At 36.3% G+C, this 19,863-nt stretch overlaps 1 protein-coding gene across 1 annotated transcript in view; it reads left to right on the top strand.

Annotated features, from left to right (window-relative positions):
- Nucleotides 1-19,863, top strand: part of CNTN5 (contactin 5) — a 495,183-nt gene that overhangs the window by 400,164 nt on the left and 75,156 nt on the right. The window contains exon 14 of the mRNA XM_077114702.1: nt 7,289-7,409. Within this exon, the coding sequence (XP_076970817.1) occupies nt 7,289-7,409 (121 nt within the window). The remainder of the gene's footprint in view (nt 1-7,288; nt 7,410-19,863) is intronic.

Here is a 19,863-nt window from a genome sequence, read left to right as displayed (position 1 = left end):
TCTGGTAGCCTGTATAGACCAGTTATAGCAGATTTTATCTCCTGTGCCAAATCTGGTTAACTAAATCACTCTGTTAAAATCCATAGGTTGGAGGGGTGCACGGGTGGTTCAGTGGTAGAATGCTTGCCTTTCATGCAGGAGACCCAGGTTCAATTCCTGGACCATACACCCCCCCCAAAAAATAAAATCCGTAGGTTAGGGGTGCAGCTCAACCATGTTTGTTAGGAGTAAAGGAGAAGGGCATAGCTTCAGGGTGCCTGTTATTTGCCATTTCCTATCTAGAAAAAATAGACACTCTATAAATGCTTGAGGAATGAATGAATGAACAATTCCTTACCTGTTTTGCTTGTGCTCTCAGGTCTCATAAAAGAGAATGTGTAGCTCCAGGAAAATGTTATTATTCTAGTGCTTTCCCAGTTGTCATGCTGTAACTAGTTGTTTACAAAGCATGGGTAATGCATGGATGAACAAAATTTTTTCTGACTAGTCTTGTCATCTTTATGTATCTTCAGTGAGAGATAATTGAAGAAGCATACACTTATCAGAGAGGTAGTAAGACTATTCCATTAGTAGACAATGGTATAATTCACCCTGAGGAAAAAAATGCCTATTGTCTGGTTATGATTGTTAATATCTTTTTACCTGCCAGTGTTGCCTCATTGAGCCAACCTATGGGCCAGGTGTTATTCAGATTATAAAATATTATTACTGAAGACACTCCACAAGAAATCTGATCCATCAAACTAACACTAGAGAGGATTTTCTTACAGCACTAAAGGTGTGATTTTAAATGCCACATTTGTCTAGAATTCTCTTTTTAAAAATTGGTCTCCATTACGCTTAGAAAACCGCAAACTTCTAAGCAAAGATAAGGGGGAGGTCCCTTCCAACTCTAAGACTATAAAGTTTTGAGGAAATTCCCACCACCATTTTTCAAAGTGTAAGATGCCCTCCTTTATCTCCAATAGGCTGAGTTAAACTGAACAGGTTGAAGCTGACTGAGGTGTGTCATTAAACTTTGCATTTGTATTGCAATTGCATGAATAAAGCAGAAAGAATATTTGGAGAGAATAATATATAAATATACTAATTTCGGGATTGGTCCACACCACAGTCAGTATAAAAGTTGAAGTGGATCCCTGTGTTTTCTAACATAGGCATTAAAAAGATACAATCTGTTCTATTTCTATTTTTTCATGCCAACATCCATTATATTAATACTGCAAATCAGTAAGGCATGAAAAGAGAAGGTACAGGGCAGTGCAATGGTGGCTCAGTGTCAGAATCCTTGTCTGCCATGCTGGAGACCTGGAGAACCTGGGTTCAATTCCCAGAGTCTGCCTATGCCAAAAAAAAAAATAGAGAGAGAGCGAGAAGGTACAGATATTAAGGTAGAACAGGATAAATGCTTTGCACTTTATAAAAAGATGCATGCCAATCCTTCAATGTTTATTTCAAAGAGCACCATTGCCTAGTACGGACAATAAATGCTCTTGGAACCCAGGCAAAGCCAATGTAGACAAGAGTGGTAAATAGGACCCACTTAAAGGACACTTGACCGTTCAGTTGTATAGGACCCTGCACTGAGAAGGGTCTGTGTTTAGACTAGTGCTCTGCTGCCATCATTTTGAATATCTTAATAATCTTTGAACAGGGAACCACACATTTTCATTTTGCACTGAGGCCTGAAAATTACGTTGTCAGTCCTAGTGGTCAGTAAAGTCATTTCTGAATGAGATAAGACTTGAAACACAGTTTTACTCATGGGATAGGACTGGAGACAAGGGAACTGCTCAAACAAAAGCGAAGAAAAGTAAATTTTCCACCATAATGAGACACAATATAGGTTGAGTCCAAAAACCTCAATGATATATCATTTCACACCTGCTTAAATGACTATTATAAAAAATAAAATTAACAAAATATAAAACAGAAAATAAGCAAGTGTTGATGAGGGTGTGTTGCTGACAGGAATGTAAAATGGTACAGCCATTGTGGAAGACAGTTTAACCGTTTCTCAGAAAGTTAAACATAGAATTACCATGTGACTGGACAATTCAAAATAATCATTGTTAGGTATATATACAAAATAATCATTGAAAATATGACTCAGATATTTGTACACCAGTGTTCACAGCAGCATTATTCACAATAGCCAGGAGGTAGAAATAACCTGCATCCATCAACAGATGAATGGATGAGAAAAATGTGCTAAAGATACAATGGAAAACCAGTCAGCCACAAAAGGAATGAGTTCAGATACGTACTACATGAATGAACCTTGAAAACATTATGTTAAGTGAAATAAACCAGACACCAAAGGACAAATATTGCAAGATACAATTTAGATGAGGACTCAAGAATAGGTAAATTCATAGAGACAGCAAGTATAAAAAAGTTTACTAGGAGCTTAGAGGAGGGGGAGCAGGGCTATTATCACTTAATGGGTTGAAAGTTTCTGTTTGGAATGATGAAAAAGTTCTAGAAATGGTGATGGTTAAATAACATGGTGAATATACTTAATATCACTAAACTATACATATTTAAATGGCAAAAAAATAAATAAAAGGTAAGTTGAATCCAACCTTAAATACAAGATAAAGAAGGTGGACTATCAAGATTTTTGCGACAGTAAATAAAACCCGTTTTTAAGGACTGTCTAGCAGTGGCATATCAGAGTGGTCAGAGTAAGAGACAGGAGATAATGAGCTAGTTTGAAAGCTGCTATTAAAAATATATATATAGGAGTCATGCTCGTGGAATAATTGCTAAAACTAAATGAAAATGCAGAAAAAGAAAAAATATCTGAGCTCAGCCTGAGTATTATGCTATAAGATAACGGACCTGTTTCTCTCCTTTACATCACATCCAAGCCCAGACACAGATATGAAGAAATCTGCTCCCCACTCCCTCCTATGTTTCTTCCCTTGAAGCTGTACTAGACTGAACACTCATGAGTTCAGGGTCTGTACTTTCCTAGAGTTCCAGTGCCAGGAAGGTGCTGTACCAGGACTAGCATTTAGATCTTCTCATTCCTTTTACACATGGTTTTATACTAACCTATATTGTCACATTTAAAAAAAAAGAGCAAGAGGCATTTTTTTAAAGCTTGATATTTATTAAAAATTTACTACAGCTATGGAAAACTTTGATATCCAGTTTCCTGAGGGAATGAATACCAATTAAACAAATATTCCTTTTGGCTAAGACTGAAGTTGTGGTGCATTTTAACAGATAGCATTTATCAAACATTATATGCCAGACATACTACTATGTGCTTCACCTGCAAAGGATTTGAAGCTCTAAGTGAAGCTCTGAGTAGTTTTCCCAAGTTTAAGATCTAATAAGTCGTAGAGCAGCAATTCACACAATTCTCCATCATTCTGTAACCTGTGTGTACCCTTTAAGCACTCTTCTACTGTTGTCTTTGATGGTCTTTTCCGATGTCCCATCCAAATTTCTTTGAGAAAGAAAAATAGGGCAAAATATTAGCCATAAAGAAGGAAGGGAGCAAGCCATTCATGCATTCATTAGTTCACTTGATGATTACCCACTGTACCAGTACCTAACTCACTTCTGGGAAGGGCCACTGTGAACCTCAAAGGAGACCAAAAATGCCAAGTGCTGGTTTGGAGATGAGAGCAAAGTGCTATTGGAGCAAAGACAAGTGGCAGAGCTAATGAAGCCTAGGAAGAGTCCAGAAAAGCATAGCCAGGGAGATGGCCTTTGAGCAGTTGTCTAAAAGTGGTTTTCCAGGCAAAGAAAGGGGAAAGAATGTCCGCAATAGAAAAACAGAGCTGGGCAGACAGGCAGAGTGACAGGAAGTATTCCCATGGATGGGACAATGTGAGGTCAGTATTGCAGAAGCACAGGATTCAGTCACAGGACAGGGGACCATGCTGTGAAAAGCCTTCAGTGTTGAAATACGAAGATTAAACTTTATCCTAAAGGCAACCAGAACCAGCAGATGCTTTTGAGCCGCAAAGTTAAATGAGTTTCCATTTTAGGAATATAACTTGCAGCCTTGTGGAGGACGAGCAGAGTGCTTAGTCAAAGTGAAAGCTAATAAAGAACTGGCCTTGGGTGGAAAGATAACTTTTTCCTGTTTTATTTCAGTCATAAATAGAGGTCACAATAATCTAGCAAATGCTATAATGAAACTCTATGACCAGAAATGTAAATGATACAGCCATGCTGCTACCCTCCCAGAGAGTAAACACGTGGCCTCTTTCTTAAAGAGCCTTCATTCATTCCTGCATTCACAGCAGATATTTGTTGAGCTCCCATTGTGAGATATGCATTGTGCCAGGTGTCAGGTCCTTGAATTAAGAACTAGTTGGGGAAGAAGTTCTTTGGAAGCAACAGATAATATGATCTGTTAAAAAAAAGGAAAAAAAGGCAAAATATATAGCAAAAAAAAAAAAAAGCAGACAATAAATCAACTGTCAAAGAAAACAAGAAAGGAGAGAACTCCTAAGAGAGAAAAAGTGAAAATGAGGTTTAAGCTTAAGAAAACAAGCATCTTCTGTAAGTAACCATTTCATTAAAAGTGCACAAATTGTGGAGATTCTCTCTCAGGAGCTCCGGACTGTGGACTGAGCTTACATATAATGGGCTCCCAAATGGATTGTTCTCATTACTTCTCTTGAAGGATCAGTAAATCTACTGAAGGGGTAATTTAAGTTTAGCGTTCCAGATCCAATCATTTTACTTTTAGTCTTTCTTCTTTAGAATTTAAAAATATGATGCGGATATAATACAAAAGGGAAGGGATGAGGCCAAAAGAAGCCTATTTCAACTCCTTGAATACTCTTGCTACCCATAAATATGCAATATCTAGACTGTAGTGGGTTGCTTTTTTTTGTCTCTGAGAAATGTTGATTGAGATTTTGCCAGTTTATAAAGTATTGCACATTATTAATTGCAAGAATAAGTAAAGGACAGCATAAGAAATATAATCTATTCCTCAGCCTCCTAGTTCCCTGGACTTTTATGTGACTTTAATGAAGTCCCTTCTTTATCCCATTAAGCTTTTGTTCTGCTTAACTCCCCAAAAGGACAAAGTTTTTGCAACTTTGTCTAGAGCAAAAATAAATAAATTATTTGGTAAGAGAAAAGTCTGCAAAATGAAATACTCAATTATTTAACCACAGGAATGTGAATTTCAAAATAATTTTTCAAGAATGTGAGCCTAAAGATTGACTTTTAATCTGCTTTTTTTTTCTGCTACTAAACTGCCACAATATGGTTTGTAGTATTAACAAACAAGCAACAACAAACAAGTAAAACACAAAACAAACAACACCAAGCTCAGCCACACCAAGCACAGCCTTTTGGACAGTGTTAGTTCTAGAAGTAACTCCTCCCTGATTTTCTGCAGAGCAGACAAGTTGATTCCTGATTAGTTTAACTGAGTGCCCTTTAAGAGAGCTGCTCAGAAATCCAGTAGGACCTTGAGTATTTCATATCTAACATGGGCCCACGCTACATAAAGTGGGTATGAAGCTCATTCATACAGTTTTAAATTCTGTTGATTTGAAATGGAAGTATATGTTATGTTTACAGTTTACTTTTTCCCTCTAAGATTGATCCAAGGTTTTCAAACTTCCTTTTCAGATTTGAGAGAAGTGAGTGCTTAGTCTGGTGGAGATGAGAAAGTGAATTTTATTAGAGTTTAAAACTAACAATTTATCCAGAGGAAATTAGCAGCATAGGACATTCTCTGGACAAATATCACATTCTGTGAAATAATTATGACATTTTAATGCATTCTCACCATGAAGCATTTCCTTATAAGTCACTAAACTGACCCTGTTCTAACAATTATTTCATTAAAGAAAACTTCAAGACCCTTAGAAATTATTTGGATAAGACTAACAGGAAGGAAAAGAAACAGGAATGAAATACTGGAGGAAAAAATGACCTATATACAAAACTATATAGTTAAGTAATTCATTGAATGAACACACATCATTTGAGAGATTAAAACCTCACAGTGATTTCTTCACACCCTTTCTACAAATGCTAAAGGAAAAAAATGAATTCAAATGATTTCTAGAAATTAGTCCCTCTTTTGTGGTCTTCATATAACCCGTTGGGTCTATTTCAAAGAAAAGGCAAACAGCTAGACTATTTAATCATCAGGATACTGCCCTCTAAGGAGAAACACATTTTTTTAAAAAGACAATTCACTTTCATTCCATAAAAAAGCCCCCTCATCTGGGGTGCTCCTTTATGGCTTGCATTAAACGTTCTTTCATGTGCTCAGCTATTGTTGGAGAGATGTTTTGAGTTTTTTGCAACTCTCATTTCAAGCTGCATGCATCTGCTCTCATTCCAGTCAATTGTTCTTTGATTGCAAGAAACTAAAGGGAATATTGGAGTATTGCTGTGTTGTTATCTGAAAAAAAAAAAAAAGACCTCCTGAGTTGTAAATACCAGAACTTAACATATACATAATAAAGGAAATCGACTTTTCCTGATAGAGTGAATGAAAGATGAGATTAAGTAATGAGAGATTTGTACCAGTCATTCTAAAGTGTAGAAGCATCACTGATCCCATGAATTGATAAATCTGAAAGATATTTTCCCTTCTGACCTTCTTAACTATGGTTATTCTTCAACTATGTCCTAATCGTCTTGTTCAACAAGAATCAGGTGTTTTGAACCTCCTTTGTGTTTTGTAACTGCATTGACTAACGAAAACTCAGGTTGACTCTCCTTCCTGATGGTGGTGGATATGGGAGGGATAAATCTTTGTTAAGTAAAGACATATGGCTGTGGGACCAGCGATCTTTCACCCAAGCACTGTTTCATTCTGTTGCCCACAAGGTACTTACAAAAGGATCCATTTAATAAAGCAAAACGAGATAATCTTTTGACAGCTCTCTTCTCTTGATTAATTTCCCACATGTAGTGATTCCTTTCAAAACTATTTTCTCGCCACAAAAATAGGTCTCTCTGGATAGCAAAGCGACGATTTTTGCTCACTGATTATTTTTCCTGTATTTTTAAAGATATGAATTTGTGTGTGCATATTTAAATTTTCTTAACAATCTGAGCTGCTAATCATTATATGCAATATTAAATGGTCAAGCCCTATATCAATAATTGTTGAAAACCTAACTTCCATGTGTTCCTTAAAATAGGGCATGTTTGATTTCTGAAATGTCATATAAATTGTAAGGCCAAAATGGTCCCTTTGACTGAATATGCAAAGTTCCCCTTAAACCACCTTGAACTAGGCAGATTTGCAACATTTTAAACTGGCACTTCATCCCTCTTTCAGCAAGCATCCTCTGCAGATTTAATGATCAGGAACATCCTTCTGATGCATGCTGGGAGATATGGCTGCAGGGTACAGACCACAGCAGACAGTGTGTCAGATGAGGCAGAACTTCTTGTTAGGGGTGAGTATGCTAATAGTGCAGTCTGAAGACATGATCACCATAAATTATCATACAAGGGAATTTTAATGCATGGACTTGGAGCACATCAGTATTGTGCATCTTACTCTCAAATTTCACAATATATGTCATTTTTGCCTAACCTTTTTGCTTTTGAAAAGATTACATGGAAAACTTCTCCTTAGTAACAGACAAAACCTACATATCCAACTTCAGAACCCAAAACAGCTTTAGTAATAAGCGGTCACTAAGTGTTTAACAAATTTAATGCCAAACGGAAATCTTAAAGATTTGAGCCACTAACACCCTTCAACTACAGAGATAAAATTTGTTTTGTGTATCTGTGTTTTTCAAATTCGAAGCTAGTGGAACCCCCAGGCGTATTATTACCTCCACTGGCTTCGAAATTCTGCTTCCAAAAACAGGAAAATTGCATGCCTAAGATGGTGACATTTGTAACTGTTAAATGACAGGAATTTATTTAAAGTCTGAAAATGTCAACACACAGCCTCTGCGCAGAAATGACAGTTAAGTAGTTTCCAACTCTAAGCCACCCCGCCAAATTCTGCGACCCTATGAAGCTGCGTTGTATTTGAATTAAACAAATGCCTGGAGCAACCATTTCCTTTAGTGAAGTATGTCCTCATATGGGAAATGCATTTGCTAGCATGCATTTTCTTTCTCTCTGTCTGTTCTTTTAGCTCTTTATTGAAATAAAATGTACATATAGAAAGTCTCACAAATCACACATATACAGGTTTACAACTCAGTGAATAATCACAAAATGAACATACCATGTAACTATCATTCAAGGCAGCAACTACTACCACATTACCAGAATCCTGCCTAGTACCCTCTCTTTTTTGGATCTTATACAATTATATTTTTAGTGCTCTGAATATTGGATCAGGACCCTTAGTGTGTTCTCTACAAATAAAAATTTCATAGCCCATAGCAAGAACTTTTACTTTAGATTAACTGGTCTTCTATCCACTTGGAGTGTGTGCCATCAATTCTAATTTTCAGGAATTTATAAATATTATAATAATACAATTATTATAATAATTAGTATATATCCTAGAGCAGGAGGCATGTACTGAACTTCATCACCTCATTGTTTGGGGTTGTTTATATCACCAAAAGTTTGTTGATTTCTGGTAGTGCATCCATCATTACTCCAATTAAAATATTGTTTTAGAAAAAGAAGAGGTATATCTGGGCGAGTGCCTGCTTATTCATTTTTTGTGTATTCGTTTCTGTTCAGGCTATTGAGCTTTTCTCCAAACTTGTATCAAAAGTGTGTATCTGTATTACCCCTATCGTAAAACATCAACTTTTTAAAGTGCTCATACTCTCATAATATTCCATTTGGCTAAAAATTTTCCTTTGTGCCTTCCAAAGTTATAAGGCTCATGGAGATACAGACCCCACATTGCAGTCAAATTTATAGAAAATTGTTTTCTTCTCTTGGTATTGTCTATTTTAGATTATGCATATTTACTGTGTAGCACTTCCCTGGGAAATTTAGAATGATGCTCCTAAAATTGGGGCTTTCCAAATGAATAACACAATTTAAAGGCTGATATCAAGAAACTAGGTATTTTTACAAGGCTGTAAGGGGCAAATTTAAGTGGCAAACTAACATTCTGCTTTGGAAGTAAAATTAAACTCAACAGGGTTTAGAACATAATTCAGGTTCAGCTTTTTCATGTTCTGCTCTTTCAGCCTTTGGCTTTATGCCTAGGAGATGATAGAATACTTACATTTTGGAATTATGCTCAATAGCAGTTTCAAACAGGTTACTATTGTCTGAATATTCATGTAACACTCATTCGACTCATGCTTTCACTTGAAGTGAGCTTGATCAAGTCACCAATTTTCTGTTATGTATTTGCATTACTTTTCTGAAATTAGCAAAAATAGCTCGACTCTTCTGCCTGGTTGGTCTTAAACAGATTTGAAAACCGACTACAGATTCGGGTTCTTCTTTTCTATTTTATTTTATTTTTTTCAAGTGAACAGCTCCTGGTGATTAAAGTGACTTGGATTCTTGAAGATAGTTATTTTTGAGGTTGGCATTGAAGATGAAATTCAAAACAGTTACATTCGATCAGTCTTTTTTCACCCACTCCATTCATCGGTTTGTAACCTCGGGGAATTCTGATTGTACAGGTCATAGCATCAAAGCTAAGCATTTTAGATTGAACTTTTCTAATGATGGCTACAATTCCAGCAGCAGACTCCTTAAAACACAGCTATTCAAATGTACGCCACAGAAAAATGAGAGCAATAAAGACAATTCCGCATCCACATTCTTGGAGAATGCCATCATTGGATTGTCTGAGCACTTCACTTTGAGCTTGAGGAACATACTTGTGCAGGAAAGAATATATTCTTATATTTCTGTGATTCTATTTCCGTGGAGATTCAGGGGAAAAACAATTCTCAAAGAGTAAGAGACGCTACTTTTTCATCATCTTCTTTTACATTAAAAGCAAGCTATAAAATTATTATGTGCATCTCACTAAAACCTACAGTTCTTCACCCACATGGACACTGAATTGGGACTCATGGTTGTGGTTCCAGGACCTCACCATTGCCTGTTTGTTCTTGACTAATAATAATCCTTGCCATTCCTCCCCATTCACTATTTTAAAGTATATATTACCCAAAAAATGCTTCTTTCCATTGTTGCTTTATTTTGCCTGTGAATGTCAATGCTATTGTTCACCTTTAGCCTGCCATTATCATCATCCTCCAAATACTAAATTTCCCATAAATAATCATCTGAAGCATAAAATCACTTGCTCGCACATGTTTAAAATTCAGTGAACCAGCATTATAACAGCACGATGCATAATTTGGGGAACCATAAAATACAAGTAATGAACATATTAGAAAAAATTCTTTTGCTGGGTGTTCTAGTTTGCTAGCTGCCAGAATGCAACACACCAGAGACGGATTGGCTTTTAATAAAAGGGGATTTATTTTGTTAGTTCTTCAGAGGAAAGGCAGCTAACTTTCCACTGAGTTTCTTTCTTATGTGGGAAGGCACAGGATGGTCTCTGCTGGCCTTCTCTCCAGGCCCCTGGGTTCCAACAACTTTCCCCGGGGTGACTTCTTTCTGCATCTCCAAAGGCCTGGGCTGAGCTTCGAGTGCTGAGATGAGGTATGTTGAGCTGCTTGGGCTGTGCTACATTGAGCTCTCTCATTTAAGCACCAGCCAATTAAGTCAAACATCATTCATTGCAGCAGCCATGCCTCCTAGCCGACTGCAATGTAATCAGCAACAGATGAGGTTCACATACCATTGGCTCATGTCCACAGCAACAGAACTATGTGCCTTCACCTGGCCAAGTTGACAACTGAATCTAACTACCACATTGTGATAGAAAAGGAAATCAAAGCCAAACCTGGACATCTGTGCACAATTTTAGTCACTTATTTCAAATGTGATATAGCAGTGAGAGAGAAAGCAAGCCTAGACAATGCTATAGGAAACCTCTTCAAAGATGGATAGAACTATATAATACTATCCTAGGAGAGAGAGAGACTGTTAAGAGAGAACCTCACTGTACACAATTTATAAAGAACTCCTAAGTAATGTGAAAGTGAGCAAACAATATAAGACTCCAGAGAAAGAAGTATTGGTGTCTTGTTATTTTATTTTATTTTATAATTTAATGTCAGAAATATGTTTTCCAAAATAAGTACAAAGGTAGGAAACTATCGTAGTTCTAAAAATAAAATGTGCTTAGCTAAGCAAGGGTCTGGGGCCAGGGCATGAGCTCCATCTATTCTGCCCAAAGACAGAAGCAATAAAAAGTTCAACCTTTTTCACACAACTTCTTACTCTTACTGTTCTGCTTCTTAATGTAAAGCAATCTGTCAGGAAACTCTTGAGATAGACCTGGAAGAATCAGTAATCTCTGGGTTCCTTCTGAGTACACAGCCTGTATGTGTATTCCCAAATAGGACAAGAATTTTCATTTCCTGAATTATGACTTACAACATAATCCAAAGTGTATTAAATTGAATTGAGAAGAATGAATCCCTCCGGATGTAACTTGCTGAGAGATCCCCAGCTGCCACTCCCATCTCTCACTTCTTATTTCTTGTGTTCAGCCTTTCTTTCAGTCTAACTTATTTTGAACAATGGCTTTTTCCCATCAATTCATTTGTTCTTTCCAAGAAAGATTCAGTTACTTGAATTTTTGCTTTTAATCTCTCCCAATCCCCTCAGTCGACAATTATTTGTTGATAATTTGTTATTCATTTCTTCATTCATCCATTTATTCATCACCTGCTCCATATCAGACACAGACTTCAGTAGCTAGAATGGAAAGATGAAGTTAAGATCTCAGCCTCTGGGACCCTCTAAATTCACTAATCCACTGTGGTGAGAGGAACAGCAAAGAAACTGAAGTGAAGAAGAGCAAAGGCGTTCCCCTGGGGAACTCTAAGCCTTGCAGGGGAAACAAGGAAAGATTAGAGAAAACATAAGCATAGCTTGAGGACCGACTGCATAATTTGTGGCTCCTATTGTGAAATGAAAATGCAGAAGCTCTTGTTCAAAACTTAAGAATTTCAGGACATATACTGCAGAGCATTTATCCAAGCCCAGGGTCCTTCTTATCTCAGAGCCCCATATTACTGCAGAGTCCCCACACTCACGAAGCTCAGGCCACCATAACTATTAAATCGTGTATTAATCTGCAGAAACAAAAGGATTTTGGCAAAGGGAGGGGAGCAAATGCAACAAAATAGTCGAGGTCTAAGTTTTCTCACCTGTAAAATTAGAATATTAGAGCCTCCATCAGCTTTTGTTATTTTACTCCATGAGCCCTATGTTTCCAAAGATTTTGTCTGTGTTAAAATAATCATTAATTCATATTTCAATTTTACTTCTGACCAAAGCCTCCTATAGTTATGAGGTAGCTGGTGTTGCCCAAGTACGGGGTTGAATTCTACCCAACAGCAGAGACACACTTTAGCTCATTGTTACCTGATTATTTTAAGTCGTTGAAAACCACCTACAGATATCAATTACTACCTGGATGGGAGTCTATTTCGGAACCTTTGTAAAGTACTCTACGAATGCTCTCCGCACTCTATAATTTTTAGTGATTCTCTCTAGCAAGACAAAGAAGTTTGGTAATTGTCTGCCCTTTGCCCTTAGAAGGCTACAGGTATTACTGCCTTCCCAAATACAAGGGAGATTTAAGCTCAGTAAAACTTTGCAAGTATTTCTAATACATTGCTAATTGATTTCAGAGTAAAAACAGTATTAATGTTCGTTCTCTTCAGATCTCTTAAACAGCAATATGCTTGTGAGCTATGTCAGTTCTGAAATGATATGCATGAAATGGTAGCATTTGGTCACTTCTGAAAGTTTCCAAGTTTAAAATGTAGAAGTATTTAATGCAAGTATCTTTCCCACCACTGGTCTAACATGCCATGAGTTTCTTATCCTTAGAATACATGGGCCAACAGTGAGTAAAAAAAACAAACTAAAAAAAAAAAAAAAAAAGGTCAATTCCAATACGCTGGCATTTAGGGGCCAAAGGAAAATAACAAATGTTTTCAATGTAATTTTAATGTTAGTTAAAATACTAGTAAATAAATTTTCAAATAATTCATGTTTTATGCAGAATAGAAGTTATTCAGATAATAACTTGCTTTTACAATAAAAAAATAGCATTAAAAGAGGGATATAAAATTCCCTCTCTCTTTTAGAAAATCTAATCCCATTCATGCATTGTTTTATTGGAATATCTCACATCATTGTGGAAATTTTAGATCACCAGTATCACTGTTTGTGGGTGATATTTAAAAAAATAGTTTATACTAATTTGTTTCCCTAACTTAAGCTTTTCTTACATTAATTATTTTTATGAATGTCTATAAAGCTTCTTTTAGACAATGAAGAACAGTTTAGAGTCTTTTTTCTTATACTTTTCATACAGTTGCTTGCTGATCTGTAGATCTCTTTTAAAACTGACCAAAAAGTAACATTTTTGTCAATCATGTGTTCTAGATCAGCTGCACTACATTTAGTTGAGCTAATTTAAATGATAGTTGACTTAAATAACCTGATTTGACCACAATGATTGAAAAAAATCAGCATGTACCTAGCTGCTAAGAAAAAATAAGCAAATGACTGAATTGCCATTGAATACAGATAACAAATTGATGAAAATGTAATATCTTGTATTTAATTCATTCAGTAAGTTTGAGTGCCTGATAGAGGCCAAGCTTTCTTCTAAGCTGTGACATTTCAATCAGCTGGTCTTAGACTTTTTCTGGTTTTCTGAGGGAGTATTTTGCTATTTTTGAAACAGATACTTTCATTTCGGTCTTCCATTTGGAGAAAAATTCTAATCAACTGGGTTTTATATTATTTATATTTTTGAGTCAGAAAATTGTAAGGTAATCACATTTCATTATGTATTTTGTTCCTCAGACATAACCCATTGTTCTTACACATCCAACCCTACATAAAAATAATGATACATACCATCACTTCGTACTGATGTAAGCTTGTTGAGAAAAGTCCACGGTTTGGGAGGTTATGTTTTAAATGCCAATTTCATTCATTGTTTATTGAGTGCCTACTACATATCAAAACTACTAAATGCCAATTTCATTCATCGCTTATTGAGTGCCTACTACTACATTGCATCAACTCCCTCTAGAATGCAAGAGGGAAAATAGTGAGAGTTAGGATAGATTGTAACTACCCTCTACTATCACATGCAGCTGTTTGACACTTATCCTGAAAGTTGAGGAGAGTCATTGAAGCAAGAAAATCATATGATCATATAAACACTTTAAGACGATCATTTTGGGAGCAGAAGAGAATGCAGTAGAGAGGGAAACTAGTGACTTGATGGTAGAGCAAATAGAGGCCATCCTGACAAGCATTAAGCAGAGGCTGAAATAAGGCAATGATAACAATCTAGAAGGATGTGTGCAGATACAGAATCTCCAGGATTCAGTGGTCCTATGGCTATGAAAAAGAAGAAAGAGGAGACACAGATGAAAGCCACTCCTAATGCTTAATTGAGTGGTCAACAGGAGGGAAAACCAACATTCTAGTTAGACCAAGATAGTTATACTAAGTTATACTTGGTGTGCCTGAATAACTAACAATGGGCTCCTTTTAGGCTCAAACTTGTCCTGCTTAGATAATAAATTATGTGGTCACCCTCATGCCTTTCATATAATTGGGAAGATTGGAAAAGAAGTAGATTGGGAGTGAAAGAACAGGACTTGGGCTCTCCAAAGAGAAATATCCAGTAAACCAAGAAATTCGTGGCCACGGAACTCAGGACCATGAGATGTAGATTTGAACATTGTCAACATACTGAAGTCAGGTAGGAATGAAATTACAGTGAAAGAATGTGAAGAAAGAGGAGGGACGAAAGCTCAGAATGGAATCCCAGGAAACGCTCATGTTGAAGAGGAGGAGGGTTCTGCAAAAGTGGTGGGGAAATAGTTGCTAGAATGGGAGCAACTAGGAGGAAAGCCAAGTAAACTAGTTCATAGAAACAAAGAAGAGAATTTCAAAAAGGAGAAAGTGGGCAACAATTTTAAATCCAAGTAGAATAAAAGAACCAATATGTTGTTTACCATTGGACTGAGCAGCTTGGAAGTAAGAGATGACCTTGACAAGGGCAAATTCAGTGCATTGATGAGCATAGTAATAACTAAATTACAGTAGGTTGAGGAAAGCCAAACAATGACGTGTGAAAAGCTTGGGCTTTGGAGTCACCTAGACCCACATTCATATCCCTACCAACTCTTGCTAGTTGTGTGACTTTAGGCAGGTTTCCTAATTTTAACTTCTCTGGTCCTTCCTTCATTTATCCAACATTTACTCATCAAATATTTATAGAGTGCATGATATGTGCCAATTATAGTGCTAAGAACTAGCTACCCATGACCATCCTATGTCCCCAACACTTCTTGGGGACACTTCCTACAGTGAAGGAACACATCTTACAGTATAAAATAAGGAGTGTTATCACAGGTGTATGAACAGCCCATTTCACTCCTTGACTGGAAGTCCATAAACAATAATTTATGTGACTAGTATACATTAATCATTTATGCCAAGCACTATGCTAAAGGCTTCATATGAATTATTTCACTTTATCCATTTAGCATATCATATAGCAACCTTATGAGAGGAGTACTATTTTTAGTTCCAGTTTACAGATAAGGAAGTTTAGAGAAATGTTTAAGAACTTATTGACTATCACATTAATGAGGGAAGAGTAATCAAATTTCAAAGCCAGTGTTTAAATTACTACACTTCTTTCTATTGCAAATTGTCAGAATTTTTCCCATTTTATTCATCATTGTATCTCCTGGATCTATGTAGCTCCTGATTCATTATAGAGCTTGAAAGATATTAATAAATATTTGTAGAGAGGAAGAAGGAATGCAGGCAGGCTGGCTGGCTGGCTGGTGTTAGAAACCAGAGTATGGAGTGACAAGCTCTGCCTGGGAATCAGAGAATTTTTATCAAGAAGTTGAGGTATAGGCTGAATCTTAAAATACAAATAGTCATTTGTTAAACCAAGAAAGAAAAGAGAATATGCTTTGCATCAACTCCCAAATACAGCACTGTTTAACTTCTGCCTACCTCTAAGAATAGGTTTTAACATTTCCCAGTCTTCTGAAATACCTTATCTTTGACCACATGGCCAGGCCATGAGATTCATCACCCTTTTGGTCATTCCTTTCTATCTTAGCAATTCGGTCTACATGACCACTGCCTGCACAGAAAAGGTCTGAACTCCTCTGACTTCCATGGCTCTCCAATCATCTAAAATATTTGATTCTAGTGACTATTTTCTCAGGAAATCTTGTGGTTATCTTATCTGGACCCCTTATATTTTTTACAGCAAGGAATCTCTTCTGGGAAAATCACCACCAGGAATATTAAGCATGGATAAATAGACCTCTTTCTCTAGGCTCTCTTATTCTCTCATTTTAAACTCCCAATTGCTTTCAAAAACTTCTAATCTTCATTCCTCTTGCTGCTGCTGCTCTTCTTTCTACCCTTTGGAATTCATTGTTTCCTATGAAGATGGGTGAATTATACCAAGAGGCATAAAAAAAATGATCTCCATGCTGTGAGAAGGACATTCCTAAACTCACCAATATTATTTAGGCAAAATACTGGGAGTACATTTTTATCAGTCTGTTCGTTTGTTTGTTTCAATTTTTTGGAAAAAAAAAACATCCTAACTAATTCACTTTTCATATACTTTGTATAGACACGGACAGCCTAAGTCAACAAATCCCTTCCATAACCTAACCTTTCTGTTTTCCTGAATGCATTTTGTTTTCTGTGACTGTCACCTAGACTGTGTTAGCATGTCTTTTGAGTATGGAGTTGTAATTTGTGTTCATGTAGAAACTGAGAATAGGGAGTTTTGTAGGGCACAGGAATATTCTGTGGCTGGTTAGAATAACTGAAATATGGTCACCAAGAACTCAAGCTCCAAGCAGATATTCAGCTGAAATCAGCCCAAGCACCTGTCACAACTCCAAGGAAAACAATGAAAAATTGGTAAGTCCATTTTAGTCTCTACAGCAAAAAATAAAAAATGTTATTTTATTACCAGCCTATGTTTTACAATACTCAACTCTTAATTATTTTTTTGATTTTGTGGAATGTAATACCTCATGTAGTCTGGCCTCTGAATGATTCTTCACTGAACAGTACAAAATCCATGCCAAGCAAACAGAGAAAGGAATGTCATTGTTTCGAAAAAATCTTTGCTGCATTTTACTGCAGATTGGATTTTGTCCTCCCAGTTAACACCTGGCAAAGGTAATGTCTCTGTTTCACTAAATAGTCCTTAATTTGTAATTACAAAGACAATTAGCTCCCTAATGAGTTAGAGCAACTGAAGTGAAAGAGTAAGAAAAACTCGACAACCAGATGATGTCCGATATTGCCAAAAAAAAGAACAATTGACTTGTTCTTGGTAAAAATCTTTCAATTATGTCTCTGTTTTCATTTTCAAAACTAAAATGTATAGACAACATTATTTCGTACATAGGGGGAAATCTAATTTGACACAATACTGTAAAAATAGGCAGGTCATGAATACATGGGTCTCTAGTCCAATTATTCTTTAAGTGTATCAGTAGATTGTTCCTTTGAAAATTTGCAGACCATTGCTGAAGTAGCTAAAAACCAAAGGGAGAAAGGAGAAGTGGGTAGCCAGTGACAAGATGGGATATAAAAGGGACCACTGTAAGGTTATATATTAGAGTGAGAAAATAACAGTGCATAAATTCAAGTTGCGCAAAATTATTAGGGAAAAGATTTACTATATTTATGCTGATTTTGAAAAAGAAAGACCTTTGGGAAACTAGAACACTTAGCACAGGACCTAGTTCATAGCTGGTGCTCAGTAAATGTTAATTGAGACCCAAAAGCCCAATTTAAAAGTGGCTCTAGTTCAAGTGCCTCTGACACTAGTCTTTTTTCCCCAATTGATACATATATATTCTATGAATAACCCAGGCTGAGATTTGACATTTGACTCTCAATCTAGCACTTGCTGGATAACTATAGGCAAGTAATTTTACCTCTCTTGGCCTTGGTCTCCTCATTAGTAAAATGGGGACAATGGTATCTAATTTTCAGTGTAATAAGAAAATTACATGGGATTTCACATGGTAGAGTGCTTCTCAGTAAGTGGTAGGTATTATTATTATCTAGGAAGCATGAGTAAGGGGAGGTATTATATATTATAATTATTATCTAGAAGCATGTCAATTTCCCTAATCTTTAAGATTACAGACCTAAATCATGGTACCTCATTGTATGTGTGAATAAGACAATGGTCGACATTTATCCAACAAGTGATCCTATGTGATTTCCATTGACTGAACCACCCAATAGCCTTCTGATTGTTTTGTCCATCTTGCTCATTTACACTTTTGTGATACAGTCTAAAAGTGATTGGGAGCATTTTGTCTGCCTCTCCTTCCTCAGATTCAAATTGACATATTGATTGGCACGGCATAATTATATTCTCTGCCAGTCAACTTTCATTAAAATAAACTGGGAAGCACTGGCAGGGCCATCTCGGTATCCTCATTTAACTGAGCCTGTAAAATCTTGCACCAATTTCCTGGAGTACATTGCTTACATTAAAATGGATTTACATTCATTGAAGATTCCACTGGGGTGACATTCATTCTTGAACAAAATACAATGTCTATCTTAGAGTGCAAGTGAATTTCCTGTGTGAAATAAACACTGAAATGTGTCAAATACAGTTACACCAACTCATCAAGAAGCTATGAATGAGTTAAAAAAAAAAAGACTAAATATACAAATTATATTTCATTCTAGATAGGATGTGCAGATGAGACTATAATATAGAGGTGATAGTCCTAAGAGTTTTACTTTTGTATATCTGACAAGGATTACTATCTACATATCTACTGGTCACCAGCTTTATATCACATGTAATGAGCACCAAATAAATAATACCCAATTAAGTTAAATCACAGTATTCAATATTTATATATATATTTTTTAGTTTTTTCCATGGGCAGTCACCAGGAATCAAACACGGGTCTCCAGAATGGCAGGTAGGAATTCTGCCTGCTGAGCCACTGTGGCCTGCCCAGTATTCAGTATTTTTAAGGTATAAATATGGATTCTATGACTATTTGCATAGGAACCTTCAGTTCAGATGGCAATGAAACAATGTAAAAATTAAAGACTAAGAAAAGAAAGCCTTTCTAAATACCATCAAGGGCACTAAAGGATTTGGAAGTAATTGCCACATAGAATAGAAGTATCTAGCTGTAAAAAACCGAAACAAAATTGTATGAATGATTTTTCAAGTTCCTGTGGAATTATGTCTTAGATTTGTAAACATTCTAGGTCAAAAGTATAAAATCTCAAGCAAAAGGAATGGTTTTTTTTGTATACCGTGTAAGTTAATCATCTAAACCAAAGTTTTCTCATTTGTCAGCATTCTGATTTGGCAAATGCAATTGTTCACTAATCCCAAAAAAAGTATGGCATAAAACAAGCCTCTTTGAATTACACATTTTGTTCAGGAGGTTATTGGTTCATATAATTATTTCTTTCATGCCAAATCAAGAAATAGAACTGTTATTAGTAAACTTAATTTCAAATACCTAGTCGCTGTTGCAAAGACATTTCATCACTTCATCTGCATCAGTAAATCAAAGTTCACGTTTGCTTGCAACCTCAGCTTGCAGAATGTTAAGTCAAGCTAATAAGCAGCATCGATCATACCCCACTGAAGGAGATAGTCTGCATTACAGGCAGTCTCCCTGTAATCCATCCATTATGTGGAACATCTGTTACAAATTACCCATCCTCCAGGACTTCTCTATTTAAGTGCTTCTGCAAGAACCCACTGTCTCCATTTCTCTAAATGAGTTA

This window comes from Tamandua tetradactyla, chromosome 8 (genome assembly GCF_023851605.1).
Source record: "Tamandua tetradactyla isolate mTamTet1 chromosome 8, mTamTet1.pri, whole genome shotgun sequence".
NCBI lineage: Eukaryota > Metazoa > Chordata > Mammalia > Pilosa > Myrmecophagidae > Tamandua > Tamandua tetradactyla.
Note: the sequence above shows the minus strand (reverse complement) of the source record. Positions and strands in the feature narration are given on the sequence as shown.